This window comes from Erythrolamprus reginae, chromosome 5 (assembly GCF_031021105.1).
Source record: "Erythrolamprus reginae isolate rEryReg1 chromosome 5, rEryReg1.hap1, whole genome shotgun sequence".
Classification (NCBI taxonomy): Eukaryota; Metazoa; Chordata; class Lepidosauria; order Squamata; family Dipsadidae; genus Erythrolamprus; species Erythrolamprus reginae.
Window position 1 is genome coordinate 72,206,033 of NC_091954.1, and position 17,957 is coordinate 72,223,989.

General features: G+C 39.8%; 1 protein-coding gene across 1 annotated transcript in view; it reads left to right on the top strand.

Moving 5' to 3' along the window:
- VPS8 (VPS8 subunit of CORVET complex) overlaps nt 1–17,957 on the top strand; it is a 113,981-nt gene that overhangs the window by 61,044 nt on the left and 34,980 nt on the right. The window contains exons 32-35 of the mRNA XM_070753097.1: nt 2,553–2,637; nt 2,963–3,061; nt 5,217–5,306; nt 14,519–14,565. Of these exons, the coding sequence (XP_070609198.1) occupies nt 2,553–2,637; nt 2,963–3,061; nt 5,217–5,306; nt 14,519–14,565 (321 nt within the window). The remainder of the gene's footprint in view (nt 1–2,552; nt 2,638–2,962; nt 3,062–5,216; nt 5,307–14,518; nt 14,566–17,957) is intronic.

The window sequence follows — 17,957 nt, forward strand, 5'->3', positions numbered from 1 at the left end:
TGGGGGCAATTCTAATCTCTGGGGGGAGCTGGTTCCAGAGGGCCGGGGCCGCCACAGAGAAGGCTCTTCCCCTGGGTCCCGCCAAACGACAATGTTTAGTTGACGGGACTCGGAGAAGGCCCACTCTGTGGGACCTAACTGGTCGCTGGGATTCATGCGGCAGAAGGCGGTCCCGTTCTAAACCTTTATATATTTCCAAAATAAATATAAACTGTAAACTAAAAGTGCTCTAAAACTCTTAAAAGAGTGCTGGAATTCCATCTGACCATAAATTTCCAATGTCAATGAAATTAAAGAGCATTTGTAACTCTTTTGCCCATTAAAAACCCAAATCTCACTGAAGAAATGCCTTTATTACAGTCAACAAACTTTTACAAATCTCTGCTTTGGAGTTTCAGGCAATTCAAAAGGAAATATTCAATTCAGGAAAACAAAAGGGGAAGAATAATTATTTATAAATCTATTTCTCCTGTATTATTTTACAAAGCTTATCTCCGCTCATACCTGACTGAGCAGTTTGTATTCTGTAATTAGGTTAAAAATTGTACAACTATAAAAAAGTCACATGCCCCATCTAATTTTTAGCACCAGTCAGAATACTTAACGAAACATTCTCTTCCCTCAAAGAATGATCCATTTCATCCTTCCCATACTGAAACTGCCAAGTTTTAATGGCTTTACAGAAACGAAACCCAAAGGATAGTATGATCGCTGGGAAGATGCTACATCAGAGACAGGAAGCTGCAACAGTGAAAGCCAGCTCCCACGGGGACATAATCTTTTAGATGTTAATGAGAGGCAGAATCCACTAGAAATTGGGAGTTCTGAAGATACTGATTACATTATCAGACAGCGTTAGAGAACCACTTGGAAAGCCTGCACGTTTTATCAAGAACAGAATATTGTCAGATTAAAGTAAAAGTTCCTCCCAAATTTACTGTTTTTTTAAAAAAACAAGCAAATACTTGATCCTCGTCCAGTGTTTGAAAATAGAAATTCCAGTTGTTAAATGAATTCTGGAGAGAGGCATACAGTGATGAGAGACAATTTTTGGACCCTTTGAAACTATTTTTAATCTGCAGTATTGTGACCTCCAGTGTGATCTGAGCTTTATTTAAATCCTATTTTGGTTGAACAAATAATGCAAAAAATTGTATGGTCTCATGTTTGTAGCAGGTATTTAAGTTGCTAATATAAAACATTTGTTCCCTTTGGATAAAGCTTGTCTCTTCTTTTTTATTTATTTATTTTTACAGTTTTGGTTCTAGTGTTATTTTAAATATGCCCAGCTTGAGTGTTGTTAACTTTAAATTAAAAAAGAAAGAATGTAAAATACTGCATGCAATTGATGTAATAAAATTCTGATGCTCTTTAATTTTATCTAGCTAAGGTTCTTCAGGTCATAAAGACAATTACCGTAAGATGCACCTCCCCGGCCCAAAAAATGAAGGTGAAAATCTGGGTGCGTTTTATACTCCAAATGTAGTCCCTCTCAGCCTCTCAAATGGAGGTTTCAGAGGCTGAAAAAAGCCTTTGTAACAGAGCTTCAGAAAAAAAGCCTCTGAAATGGAGCTCCAAGTCTCTGAAACGAAACTTCAGGGGAAAAAATGGAGGCTTCAGAGGCAGAAAAAATAGCAACGTGCAGAACTCACAACCAATGAATCTGTTGCTAAAATTCATTTCTGGAGGAACGCAGTTCCGGTAACAAAATTTGGAGCTCCACCCCAGAGCACCCAATTTTGCACTGAAAGATGTTGAAAAAAGATACGTAAGCCACACCCACAGTGTGGTAGTAAAAATTTTGATAGCCGATCACTGCTTATACACCAGTGCGTCTTAAGGTCTGAAAAATACAGTAACCCCAGGCTTTTATATTTTATGTTTGGTATGTATGTGTTGTATGATTTTAATCTTGGGGTTTTTATATATCTTTTTATTATTAGATTTGTTTTAATGTTATACTGTTGTTTATTATTGTTGTGAGCCGCCCCAAGTCTTCGGAGAGGGGTGGCATACAAATCCAATTATTATTATTATCATTATTATTATTATTAATAATAATAATAATAATAATTTCCTGCAAAAAGAAAAAAGAAAAGAGGCAGGTAGTTAACTTCTAAAAAAAAAAGTAAAGATAGGCAATTCATATATCAAGTATGACATTAAAAATTGCTGACAGAGCTCAAGGTAATCTGTTAGTTTGTCTAATATCACTGGTGCCTTCATGTCAGTGTCAACTTCTGGAGACTGCTTGGATATGTTTTCTTGGCAAGGTTTTTCTGAAGTGGCTTCCTTGCTAGGGCTGAGAGAGAGTAACTGCCCCAAGGTTACCCAGCTGCCTACGCCTAAGGGGACTAGAATTCATATCTCCAGTTTATAGCCTACCTAGTGCCTTAACCGCTACACCAAACTGGTTCTCTTATGTTTAATAAGCAGTATATTAATAACATCAAATATTAAGATAAGAAAAACAGGACATGTTTTATAAAACTGCTCTTTTTTTAAGGATCCTTACGTCTAAAAAGCACTTATCTATAATTCTTTTATTTCAGTTATCAAATCTGTGAATTTATGTATGAACGGGAACATCGCTATGATAAGATAATTGACTGCTACTTGCATGATGCCTTGAGAAAGGTAAACATTACATGGTATGGGTTATAAAAAGAAAATTCAGATGAAATCTATTTAATTTGTCAGCAGTTTTTCTGTATTTTTTTGGGGGGGGGGGAGAAACTTGCTTTTTAAAAATAGATTTGTTTATAGAAATATGCTAGAATGCAATAGTGGAGAACATTAAAATGGTACATAAATGATATATTTTCAGCGCCTTGTTGCGTTATTAATGATACATTTTCAGTGCCATGTTTCAGCATGTAATATATGAGGATCAATCATTTAATTTGAAAGAATGTTTCTGTATTTTTCCTTTTTTGTAACCTTACCCATATATTACTTAAAGGAAGAAGTTTTCTCATACATCCACAATATTCTTTCAATTCCTGGGTATAGTACAGAAGAAAAGCAATCTGTGTGGCAGAAAACTATGAAACATATTGAGGTATGTTTTAAATAAGGTGATTATACATTTCAGATTCTATATGTAGTAATATAGCTGACATATCCTAATTAATATACGCTAAGTAAAAATAGAATAAAACCATGTTTCTAATATTTAAATTATTTTTGTCTCTAAATGGAATGGATCCGATTAAGAATAATTACTTTTGATGATAGAACACTTCATGCTTTACCTGACATAAAGTTAATTAGACACATTGGTTCTTTGGATCAGTCACTATACAGAATAGTTTAAAAGCATTTGTAATCAAATATCCACAGATGAACAAGTCTATTCTTAATGGAATTGGGGGCTCGCCTTGAAGGGACATAAACAGTACCGGTACACTCTACAGGTTCCGCCAGAAATCTGACGACACCAAAGGGTTCCCCTGAAGAAAAAAAGTTGAAAAACACTGGCTTATAAGATGCAATAGTTTTCCATTTCCCTAGTGGTATGTTTTCTAAAGGAGAAAGCCATACATTTCATACATTTAAGAGATCACGCTGGATGATGACTTCAAAGTGTTTGTTCAAACTGAAAGTCTCACAAGTCTGAGACACCATTGCAGCCCTGACTCCATATTTGGTGTGTGGATGCCCCTGAAGGGTTAAGCTGCACAATGACACACACAGACACACCAAAACCTGAAGTTAGTATGTATAAACATAAACATAATAAAGAGTGATACAGTTGTTCTAAAAACTGTAGTATGGGCTTTTCCAATTTGGGAGTTATAATAGGAGAAGAAAAACCCTAATAAATAGCTCAGCTGACTACAGCTAGAGGAAAGCATTAGCAGTAAATAGGATGGACGGACGGACGAACAAACAAACAAGCAAACAAACAAATAAATGTATTAATGTGGGAGGGGAAAAAAATACAGTAATACCTCGTCTTATGAACCTAATTGGTTCCCGGCGGAGGTTCGTAAGGCGAAAAGTTCGTAAGAAACAATGTAAAATGAATTAATGCGTGCAACAACAAAAAAACGCAAAAAAACGCCGCCCCCCCCGGCTGTCACCTTTTGAAACAGCCGGGCGCTTCTCAGCGTTCTCCCAATGCCGAACCCGGAAGTTCGGGTTTGGCGTTCGGGTTCAGGAGAACGCTGAAAAGCCCCTCGGCTGTTTCAAAAAGCGACAGCCGGGCAGCGGGGCTTCTCAGCGGCCTCCCGAACCTGAACTTTTGCCGAACCTCCAGGTTCGGCGTTCGGGAGGCCGCCAAGAAGCCCCGCTGCCCGGCTGTCATCTTTTTAAACAGCTGGGGGGCTTCTCGGTGGCCTCCCGAACACCGAACCCAGAAGTTCGGGTTTGGCTTTCGGGTTCAGGAGGACGCCGAGAAGCCCCTCGGCTGTTTCAAAAAGCAACAGCCAGGCGGCAGGGCTTCTTGGCAGCGGCGGGGGGTTCGTAAGACAGAAAAAGTTCGTAAGAAGAGGCAAAAAATTTCTGAACCCCGGGTTCATATCTCAGGTTGTTCGTATGGCGAGGGGTTCGTATCATGAGGTACCACTGTACCGATTCCTTTTTAGCCTCTAGTATGCTTCTGAAAATATGAAAACAGCCACGAGATTTCTTGGTTTGCCTTATTATTATGCATGTAATCATTCTTATTTTAGGTAATAAATATATAAGCATGAATTACTATTTAAGTTGTTAGCCACATAAATTGTATAGAAAGTATATATGCAGATTGCAGACACATACTTCTAAAACCGGGTCTGCAAATTAGTAAAGTATTAAAATGTTCACCCTTGACAATGGCTTTCCAAAGTAAATATCCTTCATGTATATTTAAATCACAATATTTCCAGTAGAATTTTTAATGAAAATATGCATAAAATAGCAATACTAACCAATTACGCATCCAGTGCTTTAATCTTAATTGCACTATAGTCTTTCATTGAAATTTAATATAAAAATGCATATGAAAACTAGTTAATTGTGATAAAATTTATGGCTTCTGAAAACACTTTCCTACTGAATACTTATTAGGTATAAAGCTAGAAGAAACTGCTTGAATGTACATAGAAGCCAATGAGACTCTTATGGAAAAGAATTCAGAGTAAATTCTGAAATATCACAAACTGAATTAAAATTTCATGTATTTAATCCAGAAATTCATGGATCTGTAAAGCCTTTTCTTTCCTTTTGTTTAGGAGCTGACCTCTGTGAGTCCTTTTAAAACAGCAGATCTTATTTCTATTCATTTCACTGACGAGATTGAACAAATAATTCAGATTCTAAAGGTAAAGATTTACCAAGCAACTAAATTGATGTGTAGTGTTTTTTCACTTTCCTAAACTTAGAACTATTTTTCAAAAGTCTGGATGTGGACAAATCCTTATAATAAGTAAAACCAGAGGATTTTTTTTAAAAATTAAAAAGGGATGATATATCCTGTCAACAAGCACAGTTTTCCCAAGTACTTGGTAGAAATGTCCCATGATGAAAATATTCCTGAATTAAGGCATAAATTTCATATACCACTCTGCTTTCCACCTTGACTATGATACTCTTTCATTAGAAACTCCAAGTGAAATATTGTTGCCAGTTTTTTTAAATGAAAGTTTAGTTCTGATCCTAATCGCCTATCCAACCTATGGGATAGAAATATTATGCACTAATTTCACTGTTCTTTTTAAAAAAATCAACATACAGTGATACCTCATCTTACGAACTTAATTGGTTCTGGAACGAGGTTTGTAAGGTGAAAAGTTTGTAAGACGAAACAATGTTTTCCATAGGAATCAGTGGAAAAGCGATTAATGTGTGGAAGCCCAAAACTCACCCCTTTTGCCAGCCGAAGCACCCGTTTTTGCGCTGCTGCTGGGATTCCCCTGAGGCTCCCCTCCATGGGAAATCCCACCTCCGGACTTCCATGTTTTTGTGATGCTGCAGGGGAATCCCAGCAGGGGAATCCCAGCAGCGCAAAAATGGGCACTTCGCTAGCAACAGAAGTCCGGAGGTGGGGTTTTGAGAACTTCTGTGTTTTTGTGATGCTGCGATTTTGCAGAGGCTCCCCTCGCTGGGAAACCCCACCTCCGGACTTCCGTTGCCAGCAAAGCACCCATTTTTGTGCTGCTGGGATTCCCCTGCAGCATCGCAAAAACACGGAAGTCCGGAGGTGGGGTTTCCCATGGAGGGGAGCCTCAGGGGAATCCCAGCAGTGCAAAAACGGGCACTTCGTTGGCAACAGAAGTCTGAAGGCGGGGCATCCCAGTGGTGGTGGCTTGGGTTTGTAAGGTGAAAATAGTTTGGAAGAAGAGGCAAAAAAATCTTAAACCCCGGGTTTGTATCTCGAAAAGTTTGTATGACGAGGCGTTTGTAAGATGAGGTATCACTGTACTATGTCTCTGAACCAGGCATTCAAAAGTACCCTTTACTTACTGCCACATGTTTGTATGAATGGGATTCATTCATTGAACTGAAATGCCGGTAGATCATTTTTCAAACCATTTTGTAATAATGTTTCTTTTTAAAAAAAATAATTTTTATTGTAATTTTTTTAAAAACATAACAACCAAAAAATAATAGACAAAGTACAAAAATAAAACAACAACAACAGAAAACACAACAGCAGCAACAACAACATCGTTACAAATAACAATCAATGTATAATTTACATCATCATGAGAGGAGGGAAAATAAAACTTCTGTTATTAAATGTCTTTATATTCTGGCAAATACAACTGGTATCCACTATTAATCATTTTGGTTGTCCATATTTTATCTATAATAGATTGTTTTCTAGCTGCCTTATGTGTACTTAACTCCCTAAAGATCTTTATTTTTATACCCAGTTTGTTATACCAAAAAAACCTCTAAACCAATTATTATTATTATCATCATATTTTAATTATTATTATTATTATTATTATTTATTAGATTTGTATGCCACCCCTCTCCGCAGACTCGGGGTGGCTCACAACAGTGATAAAAACAATACATGGTAACAAATCTAATAATTAAAATCTAAAATAACAGTTTTACATTAAAAAGTCTAAAAAGAAAAAGATCCCAATATATAAAAACATACAAACAGTCATATCATACACAAAACTACATAGGCAAGGGGAGATGTCTCAGTTCCCCCATGCCTGATGGCAGAGGTGGGTTTTAAGAAGTTTACGAAAGGCAAGGAGGGTGGGGGCAATCCTAATCTCTGGGGGGAGCTGATTCCAGAGGGTCGGAGCCGCCACAGAGAAGGCTCTTCCCCTGGGTCCCGCCAGACGACATTGTTTAGTTGACGGGACCCGGAGAAGGCCAACTCTGTGGGATCTAACCGGCCGCTGGGATTCGTGTGGCAGAAGGTGGTCTCGCAGATAACCTGGTCCGGTGCCATGAAGGGCTTTATAGGTCATAACCAACACTTTGAATTGTGACCGGAAACTGATCGGCAACCAATGCAGAACTTTCTCTTCTTCTCTTAAACCAGTCGTAGAAAGAGTTCCAAATTTGATAATAAATGGAATCTTCTTTATTTCTTAATTTAAGTGTTAATGCGTCTGCCTCTGCACAGTCCATGCTTTTTTTAAGGATCAGTGAATCATCCGGTAACAATGTTTCAAAGGTGGAGATTGACTGATTGGGCCCGCCCTTTGTCCTCCCATCCCAGTCACTCCTCGCCTGCCCTAAGAAGGTAAGGGTGACGGCGGGAGATGGAGACTTGCTCCATATTCCATATTCTTGCTTCATCTCGCAGTTGCTTCTTCCAGCCCTTGTTGGTGCTGCATGTCATTCGGGGAGATGTGCAGCTTGCTCTCCGCCCTGAGATACTGGACCGGCCCAACTGAGGCCAACGCCACTGCTCTTGCCCCCTCCATAGCCTGCCCACTGCTCTTGCAGTACAGTTAAATTTAATGCACTTCACAATGGGAAAGACTATGTCCCTTCCTCCTCCTGGAGCCCATGACGACACAAAGCATTGGCTGCAGACGGGACGGGCCAGTGTCTCAAGGTGGAGAGTTCTCAGGCCAGGCAAGAAGTGACAGGGAGGGGAGTGTGATGGGCATGGCCAACCAATAGGGGTTCAGCCAACAGGGAGCTGCAGCAGGGGGACAAAAGAGTGTCATTTATCTGGGAACCTGAAATGACTCTTGTAAGAAAAATTCCCCAGACCATGAGAATAAAAGCTAAAAATCTTTATTAACCACATGATATATATATATCATAGAAACATTTATCAAACATGACATATATCAAACATATATCAAACACAACATAAAGATCTTAAAGATGCCAGCATGATAATACCGTATCATACCAGGACCAATTGAAGTTACAGGTATTTTTCCCCGTGTACCTCAAAAGGTAAAGTACCTAACTTCAAGAACCATCTTTTATAGTATTTTAATGTCTGGTTTACACCCCCTTCCTCCTGTCCATATATGGGGTTGTCTTGCATCCAATTTCATCATAGTTCCTTGGAACTCTCTAGATTAATCCATCAAGTTGTTGTCCTGCCTTTATGAATGTTTCTTGGCCTAAAAATTAGGATTTCTTCATCTTGATACAGGATGTAAACATGTTTTTGTACATTTTTGCTTTTCTGGCAAGGTCCGCTGTCCAAAAGGTCGGAAGTTTAGTACTCTAATAAGAGTGTTTCGTATCTATCTAGGCCTTAGATGCCTAGATTCTATAGATAATTCTCACAACTCTTGATTTAAATTGTATGATAAAAAGCACCCAAAGAAGAAGAAAGATCATCAGCAAAAAACAAGAAGAACAAAAACCCAATCATTGCCTGCTTGGGGAAATGGTTCAAGAGGGAACATACACACATATGAGAGAGAGAAACAGAGAGACAGACAGAGACAGAGACAGACAGAGGGAGAAAGAGAGAAGATGAGAGAAAGAGTCTCACATTTCTGTCCTTCCCTCCTTCCTTCTATTTTCATTCTAAAGAAAGGCAGGGAATCCTTTTATTGGCTAGCCAGTAAAAAAAAAATTTCCACTTGCTTCTGTATTAACCATAATTTCAGCTCCTTCCATTCCATAAAACACTTACAGACCAGTTCATAAAATGAGCTCAGATGTAGTACAATATTGCTAAAATCCATAGCATCATGAAATGCCTTTAGGAGAACTGCGCTTGAAGCTAACTTCAAGTGATATTTATGTCTTGTGTATTGATCTTTCTACTTCCCTTGGATCTTGTTAAATGTTACTTCCTGTCCAAGCAGCACAGGTGTTGCGCGGAGATGAGAGCGGGAAGGCACAATGCAGGGTTTATTTCCTTCTGGACAGGAAGTGTAACCGATGCCCAGGGCGGAATGCCAAGGTGGCTTGTGTCCCAGCGGGAAAAGGGTGGAGGTGGAAGTGGCAGAAAATTAAGGAGAAGAGCATGAGATTTCTACAAATGGATCTGGACGATCAGCGTTAAGACAAGCAAAAGGGAAATCCCTGCGGCGGCAGGCAAAGTGGAATCCCGGCTGGGATAAACTCTGCCTTGCGCCCTCCTGCTCTCACCTCTGTGCAACACCTGGCGTGGTGGTGGGCGAGCCTGCATTCCCTGCCGGTGATCTCCTCTTCCACCACCTTGCTCTCCCCACCCCGCCCCATGACAGCTGCTGGTGGGGTTTCCCTTCAACCTGGCTTCCACATAGGCTGGGTAGGAGTGATTGCAAAGCTGTTTGGGGAAAAAGCCATTAAACTGCCTCTGAAGCTGGGGGGCAGGAGAAGAGATTCGGCCATGTAGTTAGGAAGGGGAGGTCATGCTGCAGAATTGGGTCTGGCTGTGCAGGGTTCATTCCGCCTCCTCCTCCTTCTTCCCCCCACCGATCAAGAAGCCTTTTCACTTTTTTGGGCCTCTTGTTTGTTTTGTGGGGAGTGGGATCAATAGGAGGAGGAGGGTGTGTGTCTCTCCTCACTTCCGCTTTTCCTTCTGCCGCTCCTTCTTCCAATTAAGACAATTCTCCAGCCTGCAGGGAGGTGAGGAGTTTGGTGTGTGTGTGTGCGTGCTGCCACTGTTCATTGGACTGGCCGACCAACGACATGCGAGGAGCTCCTTTTCCTGTCCTTCTGCCATCCACTCTCTTCTTCCTCGGCAATTGGCGGGGAGGTGTCAAGAAGGGTCCATGGGGATGGAAGGTAGGAGGAATTAAAGCCAGCTGCTTTGGGCACCTCGAAGGGACTCCCCCAGAGGAAGTGGGTGCCAAGCATGGAGTAAGAGCCAGGGAGCCTGTTCTTGCTGCCTCCAGGATTTCCCTTTGCCTGCCGCCGCCGGGATTCCCCTTTGCTTGCTGCCGCCGCTGGGATTCTCCACTTCCGGACTGCTGCCGCAAGCAATGGGGAATCCTGGTGGCAGCAAGGACAGATGCTTGGCGGCAGCAAGCAAAGGGGAATTCCCGCCGGCGGCAGTCACAAGGCAGGGGAATCCCTGCGTCAGTAAGAGAGTGCATGCGCACACACCCAGGCTCGGGTTCGTAAATGGAAAATGGTTTGGGAGAAGAGGCAAAAAAATCTTAGACACCCAGTTCGTATCTCGAAAAGTTCGTCAGTAGCGGCATTCGTAAGTAGACGTACCGCTGCACTGTTATTTAGATTTCTTTTTATAACCATCCTTTTGACTTCCTCTTAGATTTGTTGTGAAAGCAGAAACATTTGGCCATGACAATATACTTAATTAATTCATTAACAATTCCTAGATTTATCTATTTCTACACATAGTACTTCTGTTCTATGAAATCTGCATCATTTACCAAAGGTCAGGTTTTAAAATTTTGATTTACTGTGCCAGTTTCAATAAATCCAGATTCATCCATTTCTGTTAAAATCAAGCAGATTGCCTATCAAAATCACCCTACAGCTCTTTTTAAAGAAGTTGCAATAATTTGTTTGCAAATATGTCAGATGAATTAAAATCCCTTTCCCACTCACCCTTTTCTGTGCTTCTGTAGCGCTACTGATTTTCAATAATCCAAATTCATTCTTAGTCAAACACTAAACCAAGAGGAATTCCACCAGTAACATAAAATACCACTTTCTAAAGAAATGAATGCAAATTTCCTACACTTTGGATTATATATTTCAGTTATTGCAGAATAAAATTAATAGTGTAGCCTCAGTGTTGTGACATTGCATTAAATTTACTTTGGTAAATCATAACTACAGTGCCAGTTAAATAAATGGAATGTCTCTGTGCTTAGTGCTTTTCTTCAGTTTGAAATCAACAGAATATGCTAACAAGGTGGGCTTCATATGACTGGAGACTGAAATACCAAAGTTGGAAATATTGGGAGAAAAATGTAGATGGATTATATGGATTAGAAAACCAAAATGATGCAAGAGAACAATTTACTAATTTCTACAATTCCAACGATTTCTCCATAGCTGATACAGCCCTCAAGTAACCAAAGCAATTGCCCGTATATATGGACATCGCCAGCTAAGATACATAAAAATTAAATTAAGCATATTATTGCTAAATGGAGATGGAAAAATTCTGATATAGTGTCACACATAGCCAGGTGCTGACTGCAGAACAGATCCTAAACTACTTATGTAAATTCCAAGATAAGCTAAAGAAGAAGAAAGCCTATCCACACACAATATGATGTTGAGCATTTTAAAGAGTACATCTGGAGTTGTTTTGAAGTCCTAAGCTACATTGATTGAGTACAATAAAAACTCTGGAATGAATTTAAAGAAGTTGTAAAGACATGTGTGAAAAGAGACTGCCAATGATTTTTTAAAAAAAAAGCAAGGTCAGGAAGCCGCAATAGAACACAATGAAGCAGACTGGCTCCAGGTTAGAAAACAAATGAAACAAGGCTTTATGCTCTTCACTTTATTTATTCAACTATACAGTAAATGTGAAATAAGGGGTTGGGGGGAAAATCAGTGTGGTTTTGAAACTGGAGGAAAAAACGTCAGTTGTCTGTGCTATGCTGATGACTCTATTCTGACGGTGAAAAATAGAAATTAAATATGAATACCAACCAATGGCAACAGGAACCAGCATTAGAAGTGACTGAAGATATAGGAATTGTGGATCATTTCAGTCTTTTAGGATCAGTCATTAACAATAAAGGAACAAGCCTGCAGAGCAAAACTGTTAAACTTGTGGCCCGCAGGCCAGATGCGTCACATGCTGGCCACGCCCACATCCGGTTTAGAAAGGGGGAAATTCCCGATATATCATGTGACACTACCATGATGTCATGAGTTTGACACCGCTACTATAAAGATTCTCAGCCATCCAGGTCATGGTTGTCCTAAAGATGCTTTCTCAGGAGGCAACTGGACTTTCTTGTTTTTTTCATTTGAAGACGTTTCGCTTCTGATCCAAGAAGTTTCTTCTGCTCTGACAGGTTAGTGGATTTATAGTAGATTTATTTATTTTGCAAGGAATATAAATCCTTCCATTCCCCACTATCCTGTCAGAGTTGAAGAAGCTTCTTGGATGAGAAGCTAAACGTCTTAAAAAAAAAAAAACAATAACCCAAGAAAGTCCAGTTGCCTCCTAGGTGAAAAGAAAACATATTTGGGACAATAAAGGAACAAGCAGTCAAGAAACATGCCATAGACTAAACCCAAAGAATTGTAACACCCAAAATAGCAATCATTGCAAGACAGAACATGTAAACAATGCAGTCAAGTAATATAATTCAAAGATTAATTAAATAATACAGGTTGCTCAGTCAACTGGGCACTACATGGGGTTAATAAACATATTTAAACATAATTAGGTAAGTATTGCTGATCACTGACTGCCAGCAATTTGGTAGTTCAGGTCTCATCAGTTCAAGGTTGACTCAGCCTTCCATCCTTCCGAGGTTGGTAAAAATGGGGACCCAAATTGTTGGGGCAATATGCTGACTCTGTACCGCTATAAACTAGGGTGGGCTATTGCCTGGATGGCGGGAATGCGGTGGGGTAGCGAAAATGGAGCTTCGCCCCAGAACACTCAATTTGCACTGAAAGATGTTGAAATAAAATGCATAAGCCACGACCACATTGTGGTAGTAAAAATTTTGGTAGCCCATCACTGGCTAAAAAGCACTGTGAAGCAGTATATAAGTCTAAGTGCTATTGCTATTGCTATAATTTCTGAGAAGAGCTGTCCCAAATTACAGCGGTACCTCGATATATGAGTTTAATTCGTTCCAGACCCAAGCTCGTAAGTCGATCAACTCGCATCTCGCACAAATGCCTTTAGACTTTGTTTTTCGCGCCGAAATAACTAGAAGCAAGGAGATTCTTGCGCCACCTAGGGGAAGCTCGACTCGTATCCCAAATTTGAGCTCGGGTATAGAACAGAAATTTTGCTCGCGTCACGGCTCGTAACTTGGAATACTCGCATGTGGAGCAGCTCGTATCTAGAGGTTCTACTGTGTATAAGAAATCAATTTTGCAAAATTGTCATTATGTAAGATCATGCTGCTTTCTTAAAAATTTCAATCTCTGCAACAAGATTTTGTATCTGGAATTGGCAGGAAGATATTTAAAAGAAGTCTACCCTTAATTTATTAAAAAGAGTGTGGGTTTTTTTTCTAATGGGCTGATAGATTGAAGCTTATTGGTTTTCCTCCATTGGCCATAGCAAACAAGTTGCATTAAAATAGGTCTGCTTTCTTCTGATACATAATGTAATCTTTAGGGAAGATTAAACACATTGTAGGGGACACACAGAGTGCAAGATTGAACATATTCTTGCATATATTCCAGAATTCCCAACAGTATTCAGGTGTTTTGTGACAGGCAGTGGCTGTAATAGGAAGCCTGAGTTATGCTGCCATATATTTGAATACCTGCTGTTTGTACCAATTTAAAATAGCTTGAGGATGTTGAATAATGTAATGTGCTTGTAGAAGCAGCTGTTTTTTAATCTAGACATGTTATTATCTTTAGCCAGTGAATATTAAATGGATTTAATGCTTTTGGAATATTCTGTTCTATAACTGCTGAATGTCATTCATATTCATAATAGATCAAAGACAGGTAGTCCTCGATTTATGACCACAATTGAGCCCAACATTTCTAGTTACTAAGTGAAACATTTTTAAAGGGAGTTTTGCACTTTCTTGTTAAATCTCTTTCTTTCGTAAGCCTTTCTTCTTAAACGAATCACTGCATTTGTTAGTAACATGGTCGTTAAGCGAATCTGGCTTCCCCTTGACTTTGCTTGTCGGAAGGTCACAAAAGGCGAACACGTGACCCGAGGACCCTGCAACCACCATAAACACGAGTCAATTTGCCAAGGATCTGGATTTTGATCATGTAACCATGGGGATGTTCCAAAGGTTGTAATTGTGAAAAAAAGGTCAAAGGTCACTTTTTTCCAGTGCTGTTAACTTTGAAAAGTCACTAAAGGAACTGTCGTAAGTTGAGGATTTACCTGTATATCAAATTTATAGGGAAATCATAAGCAGACTGAATCACTAAATCTGTGAAAATGTTAAGAATAGTTGAATCTTAAACACTTTGTTCACTTTGCTTTCCTGTCTTTTCTTGTCAGGATGAACATTTGCTTTTTCAATTTTTGAAAAGTCTCCTTGATCCAAGGTATGTATACATTTTAACCCCTGAAATCTCTTTATTTATATTAGTATTTGGCTGTAACGTATATACTTGCTTTAAAAAAAAATCCTATTGTGAAGAAACAAATTTGTGGCTTAGAATGGCATTTTATCAAATAAATTGGACTTTTGTGGTATCTGATGATGATTATCATTAATTAATATTCCATCTACAAGGAATCTTTAAACAAATCTGCCTTCCAGTTTCTTTGATCCTTGGGCCCACTTTAATAGTGAAATCAATTGATTTTTCTCAGGAATCTCAATAGTAACAAATTTATTTTTATTTATTTATTATTTTATTATTTGGATTTGTATGCCGCCCCTCTCTTCCATACTACTACAATGGGGTATAGAAGCAGTTTTATTTTTGATAAAGTATAAATATCGCATCATACATGCCACTAGGAAAGAAAAATCAGTCACATATCACTTTCTTCATATATAGTTTTACTATAAATGGCTGTTGTATAATAGATCACAACTATTGCAGAGTTAGTTTCATCTCATTGTGCAGTGGAACTTGATTTTAACATACAAGGCACTATCAAAATTTGATAAGTAACAGAAAACATCTCATAAAGCCATTTGTAATTATTCCTGTGTCAGGGGCACTGTTCACTGTAAGCTGCGTGCATGCGCATGCACGCACCCCAAAATACCCCCCGTGCACCCTTTTCCACAGGCGCGCGCTCCCCATCCCCCTGCCAGCCCGCGGGGGGGGGGGGGCGGGGAAGCTCCGGCAGTAGACATGGGTGGAAGGAAAGGGAGCAACAGACAGAGCGACATAGAAAGAGGGAGAGAGAAAGTGAGAAAAAGCGAGAGAGAGCAAGAGGGGGAGAGAGAAAGAGAGAGAAATGACTCTTGATTTAAAGCATATGGTAAAAAGCACCCAAATAATAACAGAGAAAAAAAATCCCAGCCATTTGTGTGTGTGTGTGTGTGCGTGAACTCTTGAACCATTTCCAATAGCCCTCACCTGTTACTGGAAATGGTTCAAGAGTTTTCACACACACACACACACACATGCCCAAACACACACACACAAGGGGGGAGGAGACAGGGATAGAAAAAGAGAAGATAGTAATAATAGTAATAGATTTTGGTTTTGTTTTATTATTAATTTCTTTTAATAAAAAAGAAGGGAATTTTTTTCTTGTTTGTTTGTTTATTTATTTACTTACTTACTTACTCACTCACTCACTCACTCACTCACTTACTTATTTATTTATTTATTTATACTTCTATGCCGCCCAGACCCAAAGGGACTGCCGCTCAGACACTATACTTTTTTCCGCGGAAAAAATTAGAGGGAACATTGGTCAGGGGTGCTATTGGCTCTCAGTGGAACCTCGACATACGAGCAGCTCTACTTACGAGCTACTCGACATAAGAGCTGGGAGGGGAGCGACATTTTTGTTCGCCTCCCGAGCTCACATTCGGGATACGAGCGCCAAGGAGCTGTCTCCTGAAGCCGAACGCTAACTTCCGCGTTCGGCTTCAGGAGACAGCTCCTTGGCGCTCGTATCCCGCGTGTTTTAAAACGTGGCAGCCGGCCTGGGGGGCTCGGGGGCTTCCCCCCAAGCCCCCCAGGCCGGCTGCCACGTTTTAAAACACGCGCGCCGCTTCGCAGCTGTCTCCTGAAGCCGAACGCTAACTTCCGCGTTCGGCGGCAGCGGTTTTTTTTTGTTGTTGCACAGATTAATTGACTTTACATTGTTTCCTATGGGAAACAATGTTTTGTCATACGAGCTTTCCGACTTACGAGCCTCCTTCCGGAACCAATTAGTCTCGTAAGTCGGGGTTCTACTGTACTCTTTGTTACAGGGATCCTTAATACTGTGGGACAGTAATGGCAAACCTCTTCTGCACCAAGTGTCCAAACCATAATGCTTAATGCATGTGTGCTTGCCAGGGTGCCAGAAACCCAAAGACCAGCTGACTGGTGCATGCATGCCTTTTTTTTTTGCTGTTGTTGGCCATTTCAGGCAGTTTTTCGGACATTTTCAGGCCATTTTTTGACTGTTTTCAGGCCATTTTGGGACCATTTCGGGCTCCAGGAATGCCCCCAAAATGGCCCAGAAAACAGCCTAGAAAATGGCCCATTTGGGGACTGTTTTTAGGCTGGTTTGGGGGCCATTTTCAAGGCTGTTTTGGCCTGACAAATAGCCTGAAAACAGCTGAAATGACTTGAAAATCTCCTCAAAACAGTCTGAAAATGACCCCAAAAGGCCAGAAAATTGCCTGGTTTTTGTCCGTTTCCAGGCTGTTTACCACTGCAGTGAATACCAGCTGGTGACAGTCCAGGTGCCCACAGAGAGGGCTCTGTGTGCCATTTCTGGCACATGTGTCATAAGTGCGCCATCATAGCTGTGGGAGATACCTGTAAGAGATTATATAACCACTATTTGGTCATAGGCAAAAATGTCCGTGGCTTTCTTTATATAAAGTACCAAGGCAATCCTATAGATTTCTCCCTTGCCCATTTCAATTTATGTCTAGTTTAAAACAGATTTTCAGTCAAATTAAATCTCGCAAACTAATCTCCTTGTAATTCCATTCCTTTCAGTATAGATACATCACAAGAGGCTTTTTTTTTGGTCTGTCATTAGATTCCCTGCTACAAAGATTACAGGCTGTTAGAATGAAATCTGTTTTAGTAAAATAATGTATACACTGAAGTGAAGGCAGATTTTTGCTTGGGAATATCTTTTGTTCTTAATATCTTCATTATTAAGTTTTTCTCAAACAATAGCAAAGAGTATGTCTATTGCTAGGAATTTAGATATTGTAATTATAACGTACCTGGAAGATGTCCAATTAGTGAAGTCTATAGTAATTTAAAAATCAATCTATATTACTTTGTCACTTCATTAAAATACAACTATTATGTTTGCCTGAACAAAATTGCAATTAAGTCACAATTTGCTTTGATTTCTTCTTATTTGGCTGTCTTTTTTTCTTTTTTTGTACATAATTTAACAATCCAAATTGTTGGGTTTCTCGGTTTTAGAGAAATCAGTAGAAGCCAGTCATACTATTTTCTCAATCTTACAGACTTTCACAATGCAAGCACTCCAAATTCAATTCCATATATCAAGTTCTCTCCTTTTTTTTCTTCTGCACCTATGTTTTTGTGCATTTTTAAAGAGTGGCCAAGCCTTTATCAAGCCATCTATCTGTTGTTTCTATGAATGGATGTTGCCGCTATCCATTGTGCTAATTTCAGCTCAGTTTCTGAGACAGGCAACTGAGCAGGGATATATTGGAGAAGGTAAGGTTGTAAGTAAGAAAAATGCTACAGATCCATGTCATCAGTCATCAGTTACCTGCCAGTATAGTGAGCTGGTCAAAGGAGGACAGGGAGGCTAACAACGT